Source organism: Microcaecilia unicolor, chromosome 2 (assembly GCF_901765095.1).
Source record: "Microcaecilia unicolor chromosome 2, aMicUni1.1, whole genome shotgun sequence".
Lineage (NCBI taxonomy): Eukaryota > Metazoa > Chordata > Amphibia > Gymnophiona > Siphonopidae > Microcaecilia > Microcaecilia unicolor.
In genome coordinates this window covers 69377749-69402065 of record NC_044032.1, presented here as the reverse complement: position 1 = coordinate 69402065, position 24317 = coordinate 69377749, and the positions used below count along the sequence as shown (strand labels likewise).

At 42.3% G+C, this 24317-nt stretch overlaps 1 protein-coding gene across 2 annotated transcripts in view; it reads right to left on the bottom strand.

Moving 5' to 3' along the window:
* The window catches only part of TTC23L (tetratricopeptide repeat domain 23 like), a 101171-nt gene that overhangs the window by 40398 nt on the left and 36456 nt on the right, over positions 1-24317 (bottom strand). For both annotated transcript variants that reach the window (XR_003940973.1, XM_030193020.1), the window contains exons 6-9: positions 14800-14925; positions 11725-11902; positions 5777-5885; positions 1988-2115 (exon numbers count right to left, since the gene is read on the bottom strand). Coding sequence is in view for 1 of the 2 variants with exons in the window: in XM_030193020.1 (XP_030048880.1) it covers positions 1988-2115; positions 5777-5885; positions 11725-11902; positions 14800-14925 (541 nt within the window). In the remaining variant the exon portion in view is untranslated. The remainder of the gene's footprint in view (positions 1-1987; positions 2116-5776; positions 5886-11724; positions 11903-14799; positions 14926-24317) is intronic.

The window sequence follows — 24317 nt, the reverse complement described above, 5'->3', positions numbered from 1 at the left end:
TCTTTCTGCAGATGAAGGCACTTGACATTGAGCACCCATCTTTCCTTTTCGCTAGGGTATGTATGCTTAGGTCTTTAATATTTCCCTGTCTCTCACCCACCTAGCTATTCTTGTTTCTCATTTGATGCTCTGGTACACACTCTGCATCTTTTTGCTAGCCCTTTTCTGGACTAGTGCTACTCTGCAAATATTCTTCCCAAAATACATGGGTCAATATTCAGCTGCCATAAGCAACAATTTTTTAAAATGCTGTCCATGGTGGTCACAAAATATCTGGATATTTAGCACCACTATTTGGATAGGTGGCAATTCTATAACTAGGTGCTACAAGTTGGACAACCAAATTACTTGGTCTGTGAGCCTATTCTCTAAGAGCACTTACATACCTAAATGAGTTTGCCTAAATGCAGCACTAAATGCCGGACGCTCCCATGCCCCACTCATGCTCCTCTCCCTGTGAATACCCTCTTGCATTTATGTGCTATGGCATTTGTGCATATACGTTATAGAATACCACTGAGCACTTATGCGTGTAACTGGTACAGTCACATGTGTAAGTGCTAGTATTCTAAAACTTACATGCACAGTTGGCACCTAGCTTTAGAACAGGAGTGGGGGGTGGGGGGGGGGGGAGAGGAGTGGCCAGCACTGGATATCTGGACACTTATCCACCAGAATGTATCCAGATAATGGTGATATACAGTCTACTATCCAAATCACTTAGGACAGCCTTTTAGTTGTGCTAAGTTATCCTGCTAGTGGACTGAATATTGCCACTCTCCAGATAAATTCCAGGACCACCCTGGCTCCACTCACACTCCACCCCGGCACTATCAGGGCAATCCTGTAACATGATGCCTGGTAGGAGTCTATTCTATAAAGGAAAGAAAGTGCTATCTTAACTGGATATATATTGCCATAGTATTTAGGTTCAACCACTTATGCCAGCCATAGAGGTGGTGTAAATGCTCACACCTAAATACCAGAAATGGCTAGTTTATGGTATTCATCAGCCCTACCCTTGTTGTGGCCCTAAGTGTGCCCCCTTGCAAATACATGCTATTCTAGACACATGCGCATTTACAGAATAGCGCTTAGGCAAAAATTTGGCATATACGCACATGCATTTATTCTAAACTTTTATGCATTACATATAAATGCTAGTGCCTATGTTACAGAATTGGCCCCTGTTCGCATAGTGCAGCAGTGGTCTGTAAGGATAGCACTATCTGGAAAGTGCTTCTGAATACCTGGTCAGCACTAACAGTTTCCAGAATTGGACACAATACTCCTATATACCAGTGGTGTAGCCACATAGGGGTCTGGCTCCCCCACTTTGGGTTCAGCCGTCCTCCCCCCAAAATTGTGGCATGTCTGCTGTGGCTAGTGGGGATCCCAAGCCCCACCAGCAGAAAAGGTTCTCTACTGGGGGCCTGGCAGTCAACAGCATTTTCCATGGGCTGCTGCCACCACATTGACCCCTCCCCCTATGCGGATGCTTGGTTTTTAAGCATGTACAAAAACTAAACAAGTGTTTGGGGGCGGGGCGGTGTGGCAGTGGCCAACGGAAAGAGCTGCCAACTGCCAGGTCGCCAAAGGAGGACCTTTTCTGTTGATGGGCTTGGGGATCTACACCAGCTCAGGTACTTGGAGGTTGTAGGGGTAGGGGCAAGAAGAGCAGGGCGAAGAGCCCCTATATTTTGAGCTCAGCCCCCTCCCCCCAAAAAGTTTAAGGTCTGGCTGCATGACTGCTATAAACAAAGTCATTATTTCTTCCAATGCACCCTAACATCTGTTTAGTAATATAGGACTAGATTCACTAATGTGCAGTAATGTATTATGCATACTAATTTGATTTAATACAAGTTATTTAATGCAAGACCACTATTCTTAAAGGGGCTTATTTACTAAGCATATAATTTCCATTAGTGCACATTAACCCAGGTCAGTAAATTCAGCTCTTAGTTTGTAAGTTAGATATTGTTACCTGTTTGTTTCCAACTTGTATGAGCCATTTGCTGAATTCCACAACGGTGCTGAGAGTGTGAATATCATCTGGACCCAGTGTCATTCGGTATGCATTGAGAGACTCTACAAAATATATTTCTGCAGCCTCTAGATAGAGAAGCAAGTGACAGCAGATAAAGACCAACTGGCCCATCCAGTCTGCCCAGACTGAGGCTCTTTCTTTCTTTTTCTTTTTTACCAGTTTTGTAGTTAAACACACACATGCCCATTTCCTAATTCAACACAATAACTCTCACCAGTGTGTTACCATCATGTTCTGTGCCTGTCCCAAGCATTTTAACATTTTGTCATATCTTTTATTACCAGTACATCTGTTGGTACCCTGTTCCAAACATCAACTAGTGTCTCAGTAAAGAATTATTTTCTCATGTTTTCTCTACCTCCCTGCAACTTCACATCATGAACCTTTCCCCTGAACTTATAGCAAAGTTACTCACCTGTATCAGGTGTTCTCCAAGGACAGCAGGCCAAGTATTCTCACAACTGGGTGACATCATCCGACAGAGCCCAGTGTGGATGCTGACTGGCGAGATTAAGAACTTTCTAGTAGTGTCCCACCGCAAATACGCTGGTGCCTTCCCACCTGCAGGTCCCTCATCATTTACGATAGCTAAAGAATTCAACTCCAAGGGGAGGTGGGAGGGTATGTGAAAATACTTGGACTGTTGTCCTCGGAGAACACCTGCTACAGGTGAGTAACTCTGCTTTCTCTGAGGACAAGCAGGCCTTCATATTCTCAGAGCTGGGAATCCCTAGCTACAGGCTCACCAAAAACAACAATGCTAGGAGAATAGGGACTCGAAACGTCGAGGCCTGGAAGTCAATCTGAAAATATGTACATACTAGCTGTGAAGATGCAACCTGGAACTAAACATAACTGGGCCTCGGCGGGTGGAGTTGGATTCTAGACACCGAACAAATGCTCAAACCGGGTAGCACATTGGATATCCTGCTCAAGGCAGTAAAGAGATGTGAATGTGTGTACAGATGACCATGTCGCAGCTTTGCAAATCTCCTCTGTTTCAATCAAAGCACAAGGAAAGACAGGGGGCACAGCCTGGATGGAAGGGGAGGGGAGAAAGAGGGCAGACGCCATACAGAAGGGGGGTTGAGAAAGAGAGTAGACGCCATACGGAAAGGGGGTTGAGAAAGAGGGCAGATGCAGGATGGAAGGGGCAAAGAAGAGGACAAACACTGGAAGGAAGATGCAGAGAAAGAGGGCAGACACTGGATGGAAGGGGCAGAGAAAGAGGGCAGATGCTGGATGGAAGGGAGTGAAGAAAAGATGAAGAAAGCAGAGACAACAAAGGTAGAATTTTTTTTTTTTTGCTTTAAGATACAGTAGTATTGTAGTTGTGTTAATAAACATTTATACATGGAAAATGGAAATAAGGTGATCTTTTTGACTAAAATTTGGAGACCAAAACCCTTCCTTAGGTCAGGACAGGATACCGTAACAGCAGTATACTGTACTGACCTGAGGAAGGAGGCTTTGGCCTCTGAAAGCTAATTGAAAAATGTATTAGTCCAATAAAATGGTATTATCTTATTTTCCACTTTTTGTTTTATACCTATTTGTTAATTTGTAAAGCGGTGATTGGTATTTTGTCAGTCGTTTCACATTTTCATCTGCTATCTTTATATTTTGCACAGTACTAGGGGACATGCATCACTCTCTGTTGTGTTGCATTAGTTTAGTTCATTAAAACCTACTATACCTCTCAGACTGACAATGCAGAGCTGAGCGGTGTACAGGCCAGTGGCATTCCTAGGGGGGGGGGGCGGTCCGCCCCGGGCGCACGCCGCTGGGGGGGGGGGGTGCCGCGCGCGCGCCTGTCCTCCGTTGGTCCATGCTTCTTCTCTGCCCCGGAACAGGTTACTTCCTGTTCCGGGGCAGAGAAAAAGCATGGACCAATGGACGGCAGGCGCGCGGCACCCCCCCAGCGGCGTGCACCCGGCGGGGGGGGGTTCCCTCACAAGGGTGTCCGCGCTGCATCGGGGGGGCGCTGCACCCGGGGGGCAGGGCGCATCGGCGATCTGCCCTGGGTGCCAGCCCCCCCAGGAACGCCACTGGTACAGGTGAAACACAGAAATAGGAGAAAGGAACTCAATCACACAGAAGTAGGAACGAAACAGGAAGAGAAAGGTACATTGAGAATAAAGAGAAGTAAGGAAAGGTAGGCGCATAGTGGACTTATGTCAAGCCTATGTTATAGGCTTGATTAAACAGCTAGATTTTAAGGTCTAATCCCTCCTTTCAGTACCCTTCTCCACCACCGCCAACTCCAGGCTCCGCCCTTTCTGCCTCGCCGCACCCCATGCCTGGAATAAACTCCCTGAGCCCATACGCCAGGCCCCCTCCCTGCCCATCTTCAAACCCTTGCTCAAAGCCCACCTCTTCAATGTCACCTTCGGCACCTAACCACCATACTTCTATTCAGGAAATCTAGACTGCTCCAACTTGACATTTCACCCATTAGATTGTAAGCTCTTTTGAGCAGGGATTGTCCTTTTTGTTAAACTGTACAGCGCTGCGTAACCCTAGTAGCGCTCTAGAAATGTTAAGTAGTAGTAGTAGTAGTAGTAGTAGATTTTAAGGTCTGATTTGAAGCTTTTAAATGACAAGTTGCTATGAATTGAGAGAGGGAGGCTGTTTCATGTAAAAGGAGACAAAAAAATAAAAGGCACTGTGTCTAGTTGATTCAAGATGCAGAGGCTTCTTGGGGGTTCAGTGTAATTGTTGTCTACATATTTCTATTTCTAGGGCCCTGTTTACTAAGCAGCATTATAGATGTGTTAACATTTTTAATGCATGTTAACCATGTAAGCACATTAACCATGTACGTGCCTACAATATCTCTATTGGCTCCTACATGGTTAGCGCAAGCGCTAAGTGTAGGTGCGCTAAAAACACTAGTGCACCTTGGTAAACAGGGCTCTTAGTTTGTGGTTACTTATTCTATACTGAATGAGTTCTGTGTGTGAAGAAGACATGTTTTTCTGCTGACATTGACTGTGCAGGATTGATCTGAACTAATTTGGTTTGTTTAGTTTTACAATAGGTATATTGATGTTCTATTGCTCACTACAATGTTTAAGAAGCTGCCTTTTCCTAGGTACACCCTTGTTGTGTGACTCATGGAAGTTGCTGCTTACGGTATAGTAGAACTGCTCTGTAGGTCCTGAGTGACAGTTGTTGTGTTTTGTATTAATTTTCACTGTCTGCATTTCTTGACTGACCATTTGTTTCATTTCATCATTATTACTAAAAATATTTTTTTTTTATAAAGAGAAGGGGCTGTTAAAAAATGATTGGCCCTGGGTGTCAAATACGCTAGGTACGTCACTGATGTTGTTTGTAGTTTTAATAAAAAATAATTGGGTCAATATTCAGTTTCCTCGGTCAGTGCTGTTTTGAAATGTCATTTACAGTGGTTAAAAAAAAATCTGGATTGTGAGCAGCACTGATTATTTGGATCGAGGTATGATCCCTGGTATTTGGATAGCCTCAATATTTAGTCTGCTTTCTGGATGTTAGGACAGACTTTTTGTGTTCTAGGTTATCTGAATATTGTACTGAGTTTTGTCACTATTTCGACTAGACCAAATAGCTCTTAGCTGACATAAATGGAAATTAATTTTTTTAACGAGGGCAGTAATCTGCTTAGTAAATGGAGTCCTTAATTATTCTGTTCACTGTTTGTAATAAAAATGATAATGTGATAGTTTATATTGGTAAGGTACTTACGAATATATTGCAATATTTCTGAAGCAGCATGAGCTCTAGCCAGCAAGATGCCTGTCCGAGCAGCCTCAACACTATCCTTCTTGTACAGGGCTACAGAAATTGAATGGGCCTAAAATAATAACAGAAAAGTTGAAAATTATTTTTTCTGTCCAAGTAAAACCAGTTCAGCTACCTATGTCTAGCAATGCAAAAATGATTAATTGCTCATCATTTCTTTTGAGAAACCATTAAATGTTCACAGTTCACATGCTGGCTTAGATGGTAAGTACTATGCATATTCATGAGAAAATCCTTGAATCAATCCCTGGGTCAATATTTCTACTTCCCAGTTCCCAGGTGAGCTAAGGATGCTGTGAAGGCAGGGAGGAGAGTTGTGGCTCTTGTGTGGAATGACACCTAAGCAGCCAAATAAGGGGATCATGGTTGTCAGGTTCCAAAGGAATTAGACTGTATGTCCTCCAGTCCAGGATACAAGTAGCTGCTGTAATGACCCAACAAAAATATGGAGAGAGGCAGGGCTGTAGAGTCAGCATCAGAATCGGAGGCAGAGTCAGAAGCAATTTTGAGTGGAGGTAGAGTCGGAGTCAGTAAAAATGAACTGACTCCAGCTTCAAAATAAAAACTTACAATACTATAACATATGGTAAATTTATCTATCTATCTATCTATCTTGTCCAGGATCTAAAGTCTGGTAAATGTAAGTTATATTTACAGTACTTTAAATCAAAAACAAAAACTTTAGGGGTCCTTTTACTATGCTGCGGGAAAAAGGACCCTGCAGTAGTGGCAATGGCCATTTTTCCTGCACGCCAGGGCCCATTTTACTGCAGCCAGTATAATACCCCCCCCCCCCCAAAAAAAAATGACCACGCGGTAAGATAACTCTTTCCATCTGGCCAATGCGGCAGGGAGCACTTACTGCCACCTATTGAGGTGGTGGTAAGGGCTCCCGCAGTAACCAGGCGGCAACCGGGCAGTGCTCAGTGATGCCTGTTTACCACCGGATTAGTATTCCCAGAGTGCCAGAAATGGTGTGCGCTCCAGTCGGAACTATCGCCGGAGGCCACGTTGCAATAGAATGCAATAAGTCCGCGTTGGGCTTACCGCTGTAGACCCCCTTAAAGCCTAATATCAGTAGGGGTTAGAGTCTGATCTGGAGTAGAAAATAGAGGAGTTGGAGTCGAAGGTTTGGTGTATCAACTCCACAGCCCTGAAGAGGAAAGGGATATAAGAGAGAGGAAAAATCCCCATGGAGTGCCGTTGGTACCAGACTCCAACCTCATTCCAAATCAGCTGGGAAAAAAAAGACAGAGCAGGATAGCATTGTCAGCTCAAAACAGAAAAAAAAAAAAAAAAAAGCATTAGGAGACTATGACACAAAAACAATTTCTCTTATTTCTGGAGAAAAGTTATTAAAGGTCAGATATACTTTAAATTTTTACCCAGAGACATTCAAGGTATGGTTATATAAGGAACTGCTTAAAGTTAGGTGGCAAGTATGCATGCAAATGCCAGTATTCTAGTTTATTTACATGTGTATGTGAATAATAATCCAACTACACACTATTCTGAAGAACACACATTTCTTTGACAGCACGTACTTTGCAGGTGGGTGTTCACATGGGTGGAACGTGGGCAGGGGTGCACAGAGATTTTATTACAAGGAAAAACAAGGCAGTTTACAATAATAAAATAAAACTGAAAAAAGGAAAAAAACAATTACAATTATTTCAGAGGAATATTAAAAGAAGGGATAGAAAAAGACCACCAAAACAGTTCACTGATGTGAAATCTTTAGACAATTTAAGTATCTTCAAAAGGTCATGATGAGATGCTATTAGAAAGTTCTTGATTTTGCTAGTCAGTGTCCACACGGGGCTCCATCGGATGATGTCACCCAGCTGTGAGAATATGACAGCCTGCTTGTCCTCAGAGAACTGGATATTTAGGACAGACTTGTTAAGAAATAAGAGTCATAGGATAGGAGGCCATGCCCTATTGTGGATTACATATTGGCTAAAAGACAGAAAAGGGGTCAGTACTGGAGTGCCCCAAGGATATGTACTGAGAGCTGTGCTGTTTCACTATTCCTAAATGATCTGGAGATAGGAGTGATGAGTGAGGCAGTGACAATCCTAGGTCGGCTGCCACCCGGGGCGGATCGCCGATGCGCACCCTCCACCCTGGGTGCAGCACGACACCCCCCTGGCGCAATGACACTCTCCCGGCACATCAAACCCCTCCCCCCGGGTGCCTTCTTAGCTGCTGGGAGCAGCCATGCGGCTCTCGGCTCCACTGGCTCCCTGCTCCCTCTGCCCCGGAACAGGAAGTGACCTGTTCCGGGGCAGAGGGAGCAGGGAACCAGCGGAGCCGACAGGCACATGGCTGCTCTCTTCACCCCTCCAGCAGCGTGCACCCGGGGCGGACCGCCCCTACCGCCCCGCCCTTGGTACACCGCTGCAGTGAGGTGATCAAATCTGTGGATGACACAAAATTGTTCAAAGTCATTAAAACAGCAGAAGATGGCGAGGATTTACAGTAGGATCTCATAAGACTAGGAGATGAGACATCTAAATGGCAGATGAAATTTAAAGTGGACAAATGCAAAGTGATGCTTAATCCAAACTACAGGTACAAAATTCTGGGCCCTGAATTAGGTGTCACCACCCAAGAAAAGGATCTTGGAGTCATTGTGGACAATACGCTGAAATTTTCAGTCCAGTATGCCACAGCACCTAAAAATAGCAAAATGTTACAGATTGTCTAAGAAAGTCTGGAGAACAAAATTGAGAATATCATTATGATTTTGTATAGATTCCTAGTGTGACTGCGACTTGAGTATTGTGTGCAGATCTGGTCACTCCATCTCAAAAGGATATACCAGAACCAGAAAAGGTTCAAAGAAGGGTGACAAAAAATGGTAAAGGATATAAAATACCTCCCCTATGAGGAAAGCTAAACAGTTTAGAGAAAAGATGACTGAGTGGGCTATGTTAAAAATGTATAAATTATGAGTTAGGTGGTACTGGGAAATAGGGAATGATCATCTGTTGAAAACAAATTGCAGTTTTATTTCATGCAGTCCATAATTAAGTTGTGGAATCTGCTGCCTGAGGATATAGTCAAAGCAACCAACAGTGGGATTCAAAAGAGGTTTGGCTAAGTTCTTGGAAAGAACTTGCATTAAAAAATTATCAGTCATTGCTCATCCCTGGAAATGAGAAATAGATCTACTTTTTGGAATCTGCTGAGTACTTATGACACAGACTGGCTACTGTTGGAGACAGGATGCTGGAAAATGAATGATTCATATATTCAAATGCTAGCTCGTGTATGATCCAAAAAACAAATATGCACAACATAATAACGAGCTTCCACCAGGAGACAATGTAATTTAGTTAAAAGTGAGTGGCTCTATCATATGTACTTGCTTTATAGAACACATTAGCTGCAGTGTTTCACAATTTTTGCAATCTCTATCAACCAACCTGAACTGCCAATTTATAAGAGGATATCGTAATCCAGTTGTGAAATTACTAAAGCCTTGTACTAGCGTCTTAAAATTGGTCAAATAGGAAATATTTTTGAACTCAATGAAAAATTCTCAATTTGAAAAAAGCTTTCTTTATCAATAGATCAATTCAGAAACATAGCGAAGGCGGGACAGGGGCGTGCTTAAGAGATGGGCATCCTCGGCCGATAATGGAAAAAAGAAGGCCTTAACAATCAATAACAACACTTACAGGCACATTTTCAAAAGAGAAGGGCGCCCATCTTCCTACACAAATCGGGAGATGGGCGTCCTTCTCCCAAGGTCACCCAAATCAGCATAATCGAAAGTCAATTTTGGGCGTCCTCAACTGCTTTCCAATGCGGGGACGACCACAGTTCCCGGGTACTGTCGGAAACATAGCGAAGGTGGGACAGGGGCGTGCTTAAGAGATGGGCATCCTCGGCCGATAATGGAAAAAAGAAGGGCGTCCCTGACAAGCATTTGGCCGACTTGGTCCATTTTTTCTTGCGACCAAGGCTCAAAAAGGTGCTCGAACTGACCAGATGACCACCGTAGGGAATCGGGGATGACCTCCCCTTACTCCCCCAGAGGTCACCAACCCCCTCCCACCCAAAACAAGATTTAAAAAACATTTTTTCCAGCCTCTATGCCAGCCTCAAAAGTCATACCCAGCTCCATCACAGCAGTATGCAGGTCCCTGGAGCAGTTTTTAGTGGGTGCAGTGCACTTCAGGCAGGCGGACCCAGGCCCATCCCCCCGCCTGTTACACTTGTGGTGGTAAATGTGAGCCCTCCAAAACCCACCACAAACCCACTGTCCCCACATCTAGGTGCCCCCCTTCATCCCTAAGGGCTATGGTAGTGGTATACAGTTGTGGGGAGTAGGTTTTGGGGGAGGTTGGGGGGCACAGCACACAAGGTAAGGGAGCTATGCACCTGGGAGCTTTTTCTGAAGTCCACTGCAGTGCCCCCTAGGATGTCCGGTTGGTGTCCTGGCATGTGAGGGGGACCAGTGCACTACGAATGCTGGCTCCTCCCATGACCAAATGGCTTGGATTTGGTAGTTTCTGAGATGGGCGTCCTCGGTTTCCATTATCACCGATAATTGGGGACGACCATCTCTAAGGTCGACCTAAATGTTGAGATTTGGGCATCCCCGACCGTATTATCGAAACGAAAGATGGACACCCATCTTGCTTCGATAATACGGGTTTCCCCGCCCCTTCACAGAGCTGTCCTGCAAGGACAGCCCCAGGAAAACTTGGGCGCCACATTCGATTATGCTCCTCTTAATTGGCATGAATTTGGATAACTCCCTGTACATAAATCCTCTAGTGTATAACTGAAAAGGAAGCATGGATAGGGGAGGGGCATGGGTGTTCCAAAAAGTTGTGTACGTTTTTATAGAATAGCGCCATTTAAGCGCTGAAATGTTATGAGTTCCGCCCCAGCATTTATACCAGGTTTCCGCTGGCATAAACTCCACAGCTCAACTTTATCTGCAGGAATTGGCTCTATTCACTATTCTATAAAGTGCGCTCATCTTGAAGCACCCTTTAAAGAATAGCGCTTAGTGCCAAATTTTTTTAGCGCTGATTTTTGAGTGCCGTTTACTGAATCTAGCTAGTCTTTTATGCCCAACTCTCTAATTACAGCAAACAATTTTGAACTAAAATTTCCATATTCCTTAACCTTGAAGCAACCAGCAACAATACAATGATGTCATCAGCATACATAAAAGCCAAGTATCTGGTGGAAACTGAAATTTCCCAAGTGTACTCATCAAAATCTTGGAGAATAGGCAACAGAGGAGATTTGTGTTGGACACCACTAGGGGGACACAAGTACAGGAAGTAAAACACATGCACAGTTGAGGTGCTGAAAGTTTCTGGATGTTATTTGAAGTTGGAGAAGCAATTTCCTGTCCCTGGCTTCATATGATGATGTCACCCACTTGTGAGGATTTGCAATCCTGATTTCCTCAAGAAAAATGTTTACTAGATTGTATACACCAAAGATGAAAGTGCATATCAACTCCATTATACTTAATTGTTGTAGTGATAGGATTACTCTTAAAAGCAGCAGAATACAATTTTGACAGTGTCTTATCTTTTCAGATCTGCAGTTATGATAGTATTGGGTAATCTTGAAGAATCTTGGGTGGGATGGAGGAAGAGAGAACCTGAGAAAATGATCTGTTTCAGTGGTTACAGTTTTGGACTGGAAACTAGTCAAGACAGCCATTGATTCTGAAGGATACTGGCAAAGTCAGTTTACCTCACTGTGTCCAATTATCCATATTAGTTGGATAAAAAGTACTTCCAGCACTAAATCAGGAGTTATTACTATTTACAGATAATATAGATTTTTGTCCTTTTGTAGGACCTTTCATTCCTGACAGATGATGACTGAATGTGGTAGTTTCTGATGGTTACCTGTAATAAATGTTCTATGGCTCTCTCTGGCATTTTCCTCAGTTGTTCAGCTTTGGCTATATCCTGGTAAAGGTTTATTAGCTCAGGAACCGTATCCCCTTCCATAGATGTTATATAATTAATAGCATTTTCAAAATACTCCACAGCCAAAGTTAACTTGTTCTGCAGCAAACATGCCCTATGAGAAAATGATAGAGAAAATGTTATATGGAGTCAATATTTAAAATGACTTAATTAGGCAGGAGAAGCTCCTGCTTGGTCAAACTGCACTAAATTGGTCATCTGCCAATATTCAACAACTCTTAATTAATTTATTTATTTATTGCATTTGTACCCCACATTATCCCACCTTTTTGCAGGCTCAATGTGGCTTACAGAGTGTTGTAATGATATAATCGTTACATGGTTTGAAATACAGTCGGTAGTAAGCTGAAGGTAAAGAGGGTTTAGATGGCGGGTAAGGTCGTGTGAGAGGTGTTTTTTTTTTTTTAATGTACTTGGGTGGTTTAAGGAATGGTTTATTTCATTAAGGATGCTTCTTGTAGGCTTTATTGAAAAGATGTGTCTTCAAAGCTTTGCGAAAACTAGTTAGATTGTCCATGGTTTTCAAGGTCATAATGGGGCAGTGTCAATTAATATTGGTGGAGATTGGCTCTGTCAAGGCAGAACTAGGGCGGCCCAGGGACAGAGTTGGAGTAGAGCAAGGAGATATGTGGGCATCAGTAAAATTCAGTGCCATTGCCCACACAGCTAACCAAGTAAGCTGGACCGTGAAGAAGGTCCGATGCCAATGCGGGAGCTCCATGCAGAAACTGCACCAGCTCCTCTTGGAGCATGCTCTGGTACTGATCATCGAAGGCAGGCATCGTCAAAGGCATGGGAGCTGGGGAAGAGGCAATCTGAGAAGGAGTCAGTGCTGAACCAATGGCAAGGACCAGGCCGCTCGATGACTGGCGAACTGGCACCTCTTCCAAGGAGAGGGAGTGGTCTTCTTGATGCTGGCACTTCTTGGGTATCAGACAGTCCGATACCCTGGTGCTCCCAGTACCATGTGTTGAGGAAGACCGATGCTTATGCTTCTTGGGCTTCCCCCGATGCGCTTATGCTTCTTGGGCTTCCCCCGATGCACAGAGCTTCGGTCTCCCAGTGCCATTGAGGAACCACTGAATCCATGCACCTCCTCAGTGTCGGGTCCGATGCTGAGCAGTCCTGGGGCCTGCTACCAGCACCTGGTGTCGAAGTAGGTGGAGACCCATTTAATGCTGGTGCACTCCCAGCGGATGCTGAAATCAGAACAGGCATGGAGATCGATGCCTCCGGTGCTGAAGTCGATGGTCTGGCCTTCCCTGAAGCTACTGGGAGTCTTCTTAGACATCAAAAAAAGTACTGTGGCTAAATTAAACTCCTCAATCTTGAACAGAGATAAAAAGGGAGCGAATTCAAATTGAGGATGGGGCTGTGGCTTAACCATGCAGAAACCTAAAAATGCTGAAAATTAACTAAAAAAAATAATAGGAAGGGGAGAACTTGAAAACAAAAGAAAAATATGACAGAAAGAGAAAAAATACCGGTACGGGAATGCAGTTGTCCAGAAAAACAGCACAGCGTGAGGGAGAGAACATGATGTGAGTTCTTTCAGCTCTGTGGAAAAAGAAAGACTGGAGGACTCACGCTCGTATGTTGGGCAGGAAGGCACTAGTGCATGCATGGTGGGACATTGTTAGAAATTCCTACCGTTAGCTAGTCAGTGTCCGCACTGGGCTCCTTCAGATGACGTCACCTAGATGTAGAATATGAAGGCCTGCTTGTCCTCAGAGAAATCAAGATTATATTTCTGTGCTTGCAATGGGGCAAAACCAAGACTTGATCAGTCTGTATAGGCCCATGTACGTGAGGCAATCCTAATAGTAGCATTCGCCGCACAAACCTAAGTGCAACCATTTCAAATTAAACAAAATGTGAATAAAAGGTGTAGCCCCTATACAGAGAGGACTAAATTCAGTAAATTGCCCCATATTTAGGCACTGAAAAATTGCATGCTGGTGCTATTCTATAAACAGTGCTCTGAGATGGACGCCATTTATAAAATAGCATGCAGTGCTGGGATCCGTGCTCAATTTTTAGGTGCAAGGATTTACACCAACTGAACCCTTGCGTGAATCCCCACACCTAAATTAGGCATGGATCCCACAAACTCTATAATAGTGCACGCATCTTAAGTGAATGCCCATGGCCATGCCCCCTTTTCAGGTGCATGCTAAAGGATTTATGCATGCATTTTTATAGAATAGCACTTAGCAAATCCAAATTGTTGCCAATTAACATCATGAATTGATTGTTACTTTCCAATTACTGGCACTAATAGGCTCGTTACTCAATTAAATTGGGTGTGCAAATTGGGTGTATGACCAAATTTGCACTTGCAATTTTGAGTGCCATTTATAGAATTCCCTTCATACGGTATTTACTCTGTCTCCAACTATGATCCAAAACAAACTGGTACTTGTGACCTGGACTGGCCACTGTTGGAAACAGGATACTGGGCTTGATGGACCTTCATTCTGTTCCAGTATGGCAAAGCTTATGTTCTTAAACAAACAAAAAGACTCCATCAATTTGCTCTATGAAAAATGCCAACACACATCTGCTTATTGTGATTTTTTTTTCAGTGTCTTATGTTTCTGAGGACTCAGTCCTCAGGGCACACACAACTGATCTGGTTTGCAGGCTACCCACAGAGGATATACATAAGAAAGATTTTAATTATGGATAACCTGAAAACTAGACTGGCTGGTTATATACCAAGGTTGAGAACTAGTAGTTGAATTTTCTGGTAGCCTCAGAAGAGGAGAGCAATGTCAATGAAATCATATAAGCTTGGATATAACATTTCAAGCAACAGTGCTGTTAGGCTGCCCCCTCCCCCCACCCAAAAAAAAGAATAAAGCAAAACTGAGCAACTATTGACCCTTATAGATCATCATCACATGTATGAATGTTGGATAGTGAAGCAAGTACTATGTATTTGCCACTAATCCCTAACACCTTCAAACCCCACACTATCTTCATGCTTACCTGCCCAAGGCAATTGTGATATCATTCTCAGATGTTTTTAATTCTGGAATCTCATTTCTATTTAATCCCTGCATTTCCCTCAAAATTTGTTCCACCTTTTGCAGATTGAGGTAGGATTCTCTTCCAGTTAAACAGTCAAGGTAAAGAATATGAAAAGTGTAACAAGAGTTCATAAATTTGGAAGTAAGTCAATGTGAAATTACAGACTGCAAACCAACATTTGCTTGATGTAGTAAACACTATGCCATTATTCATCCTTTTTATTTTAGGAGATTGATGACTTGTGCTGGGAACTACTGGTTATATCAGAAAGCAAGGAGGGGAAATCTGAAGGGTGAATGTTGCCTATCTCTATTTTGACTCAGACCACATTAGAGGGATCATTTACTAATAGTTAGCATGTGTTATCTGCCACAAGGCCCACTAAAATAAAAGGGGTCCTGCAGCACACAGCGTGCAGTAATGCATAAGATAAAGGTGAAATGGAACAGACTCAGAGGTATCCTGAGGAAATACTTTTTCATGGAAAGGATGGTGAATTTATGGAACAGCCTCCAGGTGGAGGAAGTGGAATTGAAAACAGTATTTGAATTCAAGCAAGCTTAGGAAAAGTGAATAAGATCTCTAAGAGAGTGAAAGGGAGAGCAGATAGCATGCATGGGTAGACTGGATAGGCCATATGGTCGTTATCTGCTTTCAGTTTTCTATGTTTCTGTGTTTAGTGTGGGTTAACCGTTAGAAAATTACACCCTCTGTCTCATCAGCCCTTCTCCACAGCATACACCTTCTCAGATAATCACAGATTTTTGGGTAGCATTCTACATTAAGGAAGGCCTTGAACTGAACAGACTAAAAATTCTGCAGGATACAAAACACATCTTGGAATTTCTATGGATAGAAATTCCATGAATAAAAGGGAAAAAGATAGTAATAGAAATGTACTGGCCAGGATGAAAAGACAGATGCAGAAATGTTATCATAAATTAGGGAAGCTAACAAACTGGGTAATAATAATAATGGGTGATTTCAATTACCCTGATATTGACTTGGTAAATGTAACATCGGGGCGTGCTAGGGAGGTAAATTTCCTTGATGAAATCAAGGACTGCTTTATGGAGCAGCTAGTACAGGAACCAAGAGGGGGAAAAATTCTAGACCTAGTCCATAGTGGAGGTAGCACATAATCTGGTGCAGGAGGTAATGGTGCTGGGACCACTTGATAACAGTGATCACAAAATGATCAGATTTGATATAATCTCTGGAGTTAATACATACAGGAAATCCAATATGTTAGCATTTAACTTTCAAAAAGGAGAATACGATACAATGAGGAGAATGGTCAAAGAAAAACCTTAGAGGAGCAGCTGCAAAGGTCAAACATTTACATCAGAAATGCTATTCAAAAATACCATCATTCTATGTATTAAAAAAAGAGGAAGGAAGGTCAAACGACAGCTGGAATGGTTAAAAAGTGAGGTGAAAGAAGCTATTAGAGCTAAAGGAAAATCCTTCAGAAAATGGAAGAAGAATCCAACTGAAAATAATCGGAAACAGTATAAGGAATGGCAAGTCAAATACAAAGCACTGATAAGGAAGGCAAAGTGAGACTTTGAAAAGAAGATTGCATTGGAGGCAAAAACACATAGTAAAACCTTTTTAGGTATATTACTACTACTACTACTTAACATTTCTAGAGCGCTACTAGGATTACGCAGCGCTGTACAAATTAGTAACTAAGGACGGTCCCTGCTCAGAAGAGCTTACAATCTAAAGGACAAAATGTCAAGTTGGGGTAGTCTAGATTTCCTGAGTAGAAGTGTTGTGATTAGGTGCCGAAAGCGACATTGAAGAGGTGGGCTTTGAGCAATGATTTGAAGACGGGCAGGGAGGGGGCCATAGCGGAGAGATTAAATGAATTCTTTGCTTCAGTCTTCACTGAGGAAGATGTTGGAGAGATACCAGTGGCAGAAATGGTATTCCATACTGATGAGTTAGATAAACCTAGAAGAAGTAATGGGGCAATTTGACAAATTGAAGAGTAGGAAATCGCATGGACTGGATGATATACATTCCAGAGTACTGACAGAATTGAATTGACAGAGCTATTGTTAGTCATATGTAATTAATCTTTAAAATCAAGCATGGTACTGGAAGATTGGAAGGTGGCCAATGTAACGCCAATTTTTAAAAAGGGTTCCAGAGGTGATCAGGGAAATTATAGACCAGTGATCCTGATGGCATTTGTATAAATATAGTACAGGCCTGAGGCCTACTATCTGGCTTGGGGTCTGCTGGAAGAGCTTTACCCAGCCCTAAGGGTTGCTGGGAAATACAGGCCAAGGGAAGATTGATTTCAAAAGAGCATTTTCTTACTGTGACTTTAGTTTGATAGTGTGGAGTGATGAAAATAGATTTTGACCGGAGAGATAGCTGGGAGGGACCTTGTACCAGGTGCATGAAAAAGCAGAAGTAATTCACATTGCTGGGCAAAATGGTAGAGACTATTATAAAAAACAAAATTACAGAGCATATACGTAAGCATGGATTAATGAGACAAAGCCAACATGGATTCAGTCAACCTCATCAATCTACCACATTTCTTTGAAGGGGTGAAAAAACATGTGGATAATGGTGAGCAGGTCAATATTGTGTATCTGAATTTTCAAAAGATATTTGACAAAGTACCTCATGAAAGAGTCCTGAGGAAATTAGAAAGTCATGTTGAGGAGCAAATGCAAGCACTATTGAAACACTATAAAGAGCACTGTGCCTAGCCATCCATGTGACTATATATATATATATATGTCCCTACGTGACATACATGGTCCTACGAACATGGAAATATCCAGCATTAAGATCCTGATTGCAATGTGCAAATTCATACATTTCCTCTATAAAGACTCTATGACACTGTGAAGACAACAAGTCCAACAGAAGAATAGCAACTCTTGTTTATTGTACTAAAGCTGCTGATAAAGGATAGTGTTATCAGCATTGATGCAGGTTGTTATTAGAATTGACGTCAATGCAACAAGCTGTTATCAGAATTGACGTCAGTGCAGGACACGTGGAGCTACTTGTTTATGTTCTTCAAGGATAGAACATATGTCAGCAATAGAGATAAAGCTCCCAATTTCTCCAATAAAGGCAGTTCTTATCACAGCTACAGGGCTGTGTGTCCACACCACATCTGAGGGACAAGATCTGCGTTGGACCAGACAGACATCTAAGGGACACACTGATATCTGAAGGACTACATCAGGTTAGGTGCCATGTATGTGTGTAACAGTGCTCTGGGGGTTAGAGTGCCTCATTATACTTTAGAGTCTAGCTAGGGATGTACATACCTTTGCTCCAAGCTATTTCTGTAATAGGATTGTCTTTGTCTTTATTCATGTTTACTCTACGTCATTTGCTGCTACTGTAAATAAAATAAGACCTTATTTTTATAATATGTTAGTGTGGAGTTAGTTTCTTTTATTATTTTGGTGCAGTGGGCTTGGATCTAAGGATAAAGAGTGATACATTTACTTCTGACACTTCCCTAACCAATGCTAGTCTGTTGGGTACCCCAATAACCCCAAACAGAGTGTATCTGTTTTAAGCCTACAATGTGACAGGAGGAAATGTCCTATTGTGGACTAAAAACTGATTAAAAGATCGAAAACAGAGAGTAGGGTTAAATGGTCAGTATTCTCAATGGAGAAGGGCAGATAGTGGGGTTCAATACAAAAATGAAGAGCAAATGGAACTAGTATATCAACAACCACAAATAATAAATTCCATAGATCTTGAAGCAATCCTTCTTTAGACTATTTTTACCATATTTGAATAGGACTTCTCAGGTTTTTGCAGGTAAAATTACCTCATTGGCTAAAAAAAACCTCCCTTCAGTTGAAATTAATCAAACTTTACAGTCAATGCCACAGGTCATGTATATTTCAATACAATGCAGTTTGGTACACATTCAAGATAATCAATCCTTTAAATCCATTATCTGAACACTGCAGTGCTTTCAGTGAGTTTCCATATTCGGGGCTTTTTTGGTAAAGAGTGCCTGAAGTTTATTGAGATTTTGTCTGTGCTGAAAGCTTTTGTATTTTGTAGACTGATGGTCCTGACTCCTGTAAACCCTGATGCAGCTCCTCTGTGAAACACAGGCCACTGTCAGTGGGACCACAATCACCAGTATGAAGAGGTTCTTCAGATGGTGTTCTGATAATGGATTTAAAGGATTGATTATCTTGAATGTGCACTAGAAACTGATTGAAGATTTATATGCTTTTTATTGAAGAGATATACATGAACTGTGACATTGACTGTAAAGTTTGATTAACTTGAAGAGAAGGGAGCATAATAATTAAAAGCTCCAGGTGGGTTCTTAGGCCTTTTCCTCCCAAATAAAAGAAGCCGTATTCAAATATGGTAGAAGTAGTCTACAGAAGGATTGCTTCAAGGTGTATGGAATTTATTATGGTTCTAGATAGTGGTGTTTCCCAGGGATCTGTGCTGGGACCGCTGCTTTTTAACATATTTATAAATGATCTAGAGAAGGAAAAAACTAGTGAGGTAATTAAGGGGGTCTTTTACAAAGGCGCACTAGCGGTTTTTGCGCGCGCTAATGATTAGCATGAGCTAAACACTAGAGACGCCCATAGAAATATACTGTATGGGCATCTCTAACATTGTGTGCTTATTTTTAGTGTGCACTAAAACGCTAGTACACCTTTGTAAAAGGACCCTACATTTGCTAATGACACAAAATTATTCAAAGTTGTTAAATTGCAATAGGATTGTGAAAAATTGCAAAAGGACCTTAAGAGACAGGGAGACTGGGCATCCAAATGGCAGATGACGTTTAATGTGAGCAAGTGCAAAGTGATGAATGTGGGAAAGAGGAACCCAAACTACAGCTACGTGATGCAAGATTCCACATTAGGCGTCACTGCCCAGAAAAAGGATCTAGGTGTCATCAATGATGATACATTGAAACCCTCTGCTCACTGTACAGCAGCAGCTAAGAAAGCAAATAGAATGTTAGGAATTAACAGGAAAGGAATGGAAAACAAACATGAGAAGTGTTATAATGTCTTTGTATTGCTCTATGGTGCTGCTGCACCTCAAATACTGTGTGCAATTCTGGTTGCTGCATCTTGTGACAAGGCAAGCCCTAGAGATTTCCCAGTGAAGCAGTTGAGCCCAGAACTACGGGTCCCAGAAGTCCTTGCAAGAATGAGTAATGAGAGTAGTCCTAAAAAAATGGAATGGATTCCAAGCCCCAGCAGGGGGAGCAATGGCTTGAGGCAGGGTGAGCCTGTTACTCCCTTCCCCACTAGAGGGAGGGGGAAGGATGAAGCTCAGTTTTCCTGGCTTCACCATCTATATATATAAAAGGCACCACTGAAGCCTCCAGCCGGAAGTGTGAAGCGCCAGAGATATCCGGTTTCCCCATGAGTGAAGGAAAACAGCACAGCAGGAAATCCCACGAAACTGTGAAGGACTCAGAGGGGGGAGGGGAGAGAGATGCCCTCACTCTCTCTGTAACAAAAACACAGAACAGCAGGAAACAACACTGAAGGACTGGACACGGAGGGGGGAGGGGGAGGGAGAGAGGGCAGAGGGCAGGGACACACACACTCCCACATGCACACTCTGAAGAAAACCTTGCTAGCCCCTGTTTCATTTGCATCAGAAACGGGGTTTTTTTTTACTAGTCAGTATATAATTCCCCCCAGCTGTAAGAAGGGGAGAGCAGATTTCCTGGAGGCTCTCAGTCACCAGGAGAGAGGGGAGACGAATGGAGAGAGTATGTGGAGGAAGGAAGTAGCCTGCCACTAGAGCTGCCTAAGGGAGAGGAACCAGCTACCATGAAGTGGGAGAATTCAAAGGTTGCCCTGCCCAGCACTTGAAGGCAGTGGAGGAGGCCACACCAGGTGTGGTGTTGAGAGGTGGGAGAAACTGCCAACCCTGCTCCTTACAGGGTTCCCTCTGTGCTGTGAAAAGGCAGGTGATTTGTGGTATTGGTTTGATGTGCAAAGACTGTCCATGAAGATTTGTTCTGAACTGTTGGGCTATATTGGAAGTGTGCTGAACTCTTACTAAACCCTTCTGAAGGGGGGGAGGGGGGGGAGGAGGGAAAGCTAATGCACTAATAGAAGACCTGAGGTCTTGAGGAGCTGAGCGTTTGCTGAGGGATTTTGGGACCTGGACTGTACCTTTTTTCCTTTTGAAGGTTAACTTATGAGGACTGTACCTTTTTTTTGAAGACTATATTAAGAGGGCTGTACCTTTTGTTTTGAAGAATATAATTAGGCATATTTTCAAAGCACTTAGCCTCCCAAAGTTCCATAGAAACCTATGGAACTTAGCCTCCCAAAATGCTTTGAAAATATGCCTCATTATGATTTTTGGTATGAAATTGCCTTGATAATAAAATACTTTGGCCCTGAGTCCCAGTATCAGCAGCATTCTGTCCTGGAACCCTGGGAGCCCCGCAGGCTTGCTGGCTCCACCCAAGAGGAGGAATCTGACCCCTTTACAATCTCAATAAAGACATAGCAGAATTAGAAAAGGTATAGAGAAGGGCGACAAAAAGGATAAAGGAGATGGGACAACTTCCCCATGAGGAAAGGCTAGGGCTCTTCAGTTTGGAGAAGAGCTGGCTGTCAGAAAATATGATAGAGGTCTATAAAATACTGAGTGAAGTGGAATGGGTAGACCTGAATTGCTTGTTTCTCTTTCCAAAAATACTAGGACTAGAGGGCAAGCAATGAAGCTACAAAGTAGTAAATTTAAAACAAACCAGAGAAAATATTTCTTCACTCAATGTGTAATTAAACTCTGGAATTTGTTGGCACAGAATGTGGTAAAAGCAGTTAGCTTAGAGTGGAGGAGTAGCCTAGTTGTTAGTGCAGTAGGCTTTGAACCTGGTGAACTGGGTTGAATTCCAACTGCAGCTCTTTATGACTCTGGGCAAATCACTTAACTCTCCATTGCCCCAGGTACAAAAATAAGAACCTATATATAACATGTAAACTGCTTTGATTGCAACTACAGAAAGGTGGTATATCAAATCCCATCCCCCTTTCCCTTTCACTTAGCAGGTTTTAAAACGGTTTGGATCATTTCCTTAAAAAAAGTCCATAAGCCACTATTAAGATGGACTTGTGAAAATCCAATGCTTATTTCTAGTATAAGCAGCATAAAATCTGTTTTACTCTTTTGGGATCTTGCCAGGTACTTGTGATCTCTATTGGCCACTGCTGGAAACAGAATGCTGGGCTTGATGGACCTTTGGTCTTTCCCAGTATGGCAACAAATTTCTCAAGGTTGCAAGTTTTTGAATCGAAATTTTAAGATTGGTGATTGTGGCAAAGGAACAAGGAAAGTTTCTTATTTATTTAGATTTAACAGAAGCTTACCTACACAGCCCCAAAAGGAAGTCTCATCAACGTTACTTGAGGTTTGCAATCTTGGGATAGCATTTCCAGCTTTATGATCTACCTTTTGGACTGTTCACAGCATTGCATATGTTTAGAAAGGTGGTGGTGGTGGTAGCCACCTTATGTAAAGAGATAATTTTATTCCACCCATCTTTAGACTACTGACTAATACGGAGTGAAGTTTATGGGAGGGTTTGTCAATTTCTCCAAGAGCAAATTTACTTTTTCCAAAATGTTGGCAAACTTGGTGGCAAAGTTCGACACTCTCAAAGGCAAAGTGTTTTTCACACAGTGAGAAGGGAAAATTCTCAGATCAGAAACCTTCTCACTCTTCACAAATGAATGGCTTGGTACTATCTTCAAGTGTTAGGATTGATGGGCCAGGGTGTGTATCAGATCTCTACAGAGGTCTCCTCTCTCAATGGTCTCTATAGATTCAAGAGTTCCACCTTGACTGATTTATGGTGTATTTGTCTTTCCTCAATTTGATAACAAGGCGATGTACAATAACAATAAAATCAATTGGTAAACATACAGAAAAGAACGCCATTTCTTAATGGATAGGAAAGAAAAGGTAAAATTAATAAAGAGATAGCAAGCTAGTGGACTCTCCTAGTTCCACTTTGAGCTAGTTGGTCTGCATATGCTTTTTCTAACAAATATGTTTTCATTAGAGTTTTAAACTTTGGGTGAGATTGCTCAAAATGAATTACAGATGGAAAGGAGTTCCAAAGAGAGGGTGCTTGCCAGAAACCCTCTGGTTAACTTGTGAAGGGCCTCCTTTAAAAGTGGAAGTCAGAACCAATTATCACTACGGAAACATAAGGCTCTGGTTGAGACATAGGGGGTAATCATGGAAGAAAAATAAGATAGAATACCAGAATAAAGTATTTTGTGGGAAAGAACTAATATTTTGAGTGAATATAGGAATTAAAAGGGAGCCAGTGATGATGAATAAGAAGAGTTATACAATTGAATATTGTAGTGTGGTTGAAGAAGCAAATGGTAATGTTTTGAACTGTCTGGTGGCTACACAGCAACAATCTGTCCAAAGAAAAGATTTTGGAAACCCCAGATTTGATCCTTGCGATGATGAATGCAAGTCACACAGGTTGGGAGGAACATCGCCTCCACAAATGGGGCACAAGGTTGATAGTCCTCGATGTAAGCTCAGTGGTCAATCAACCGTCACATGCAATTTGCTTAGCTCTGCTTCAAAACAAAGCAGTACACTGTGATGACAGTAGCCTATGCCAACAAACAAGGAAGAACAAGAAGTCTGCAAGTGGCAGAAGAGATGCAGATATTGATAGATTGGATGGAGGAGAATCTGGAAGATATCTTGACAGCACAAGCTAGTTCTCAGTCTCCACCTGCTGGCAGGATAGTACAGATCCAAGTGCCTGGACTGGTCTGGAAGGACTCAAGGAAAGAAAATTACCAGGTAAGAACTAGTTTACCATTTTGCTCTAAGACAAGAAGAAGATCTGAAGAGATGGAAGCGAAAAGCAGAGATGAAATACAAAAGAATCCTATCTGTGTATTTAAAGATATTAAGCTTACTGAGGTAAATATTTAGCAATCCAGTGAACACATAAAAATATACAGATAATTTTTTATCCAAGCTATCCATTTAAGTGTAACTGCTGAAAATGCTGGCATTAATTTATACAAATAACTTATCCATATACAGTTAGGTCTTCTGTACCTGTGGTAAGCACTTAAATGGATTAGTTACCTGCACATATGCTGAATATTTCTGCTTATAACTTTAGGCCTCACCTCCTAATCCTGTCCCAGTTTAAACACGTATCTTTTGGCCATATAACTTGCCACACAATCAAAAGTTACGTCTGCTGGCAAATTCTAATAAAAGAACTCATGAAGCCAGAACACAGCTTCTGGCTGCATAAGTGGTTTTGAACATCAACCTACGCTGATGGGTATTTGAGTTTCCATAGCTGTCAGGACATATTGTTCGGCTCTGGCTGAAGCTAGGGCCAGCACTTCTCATTTCACTGCCTTGTTCAGATTATCACTATATTGCCAGCACTCTCCTCCTCAATTTATACATAA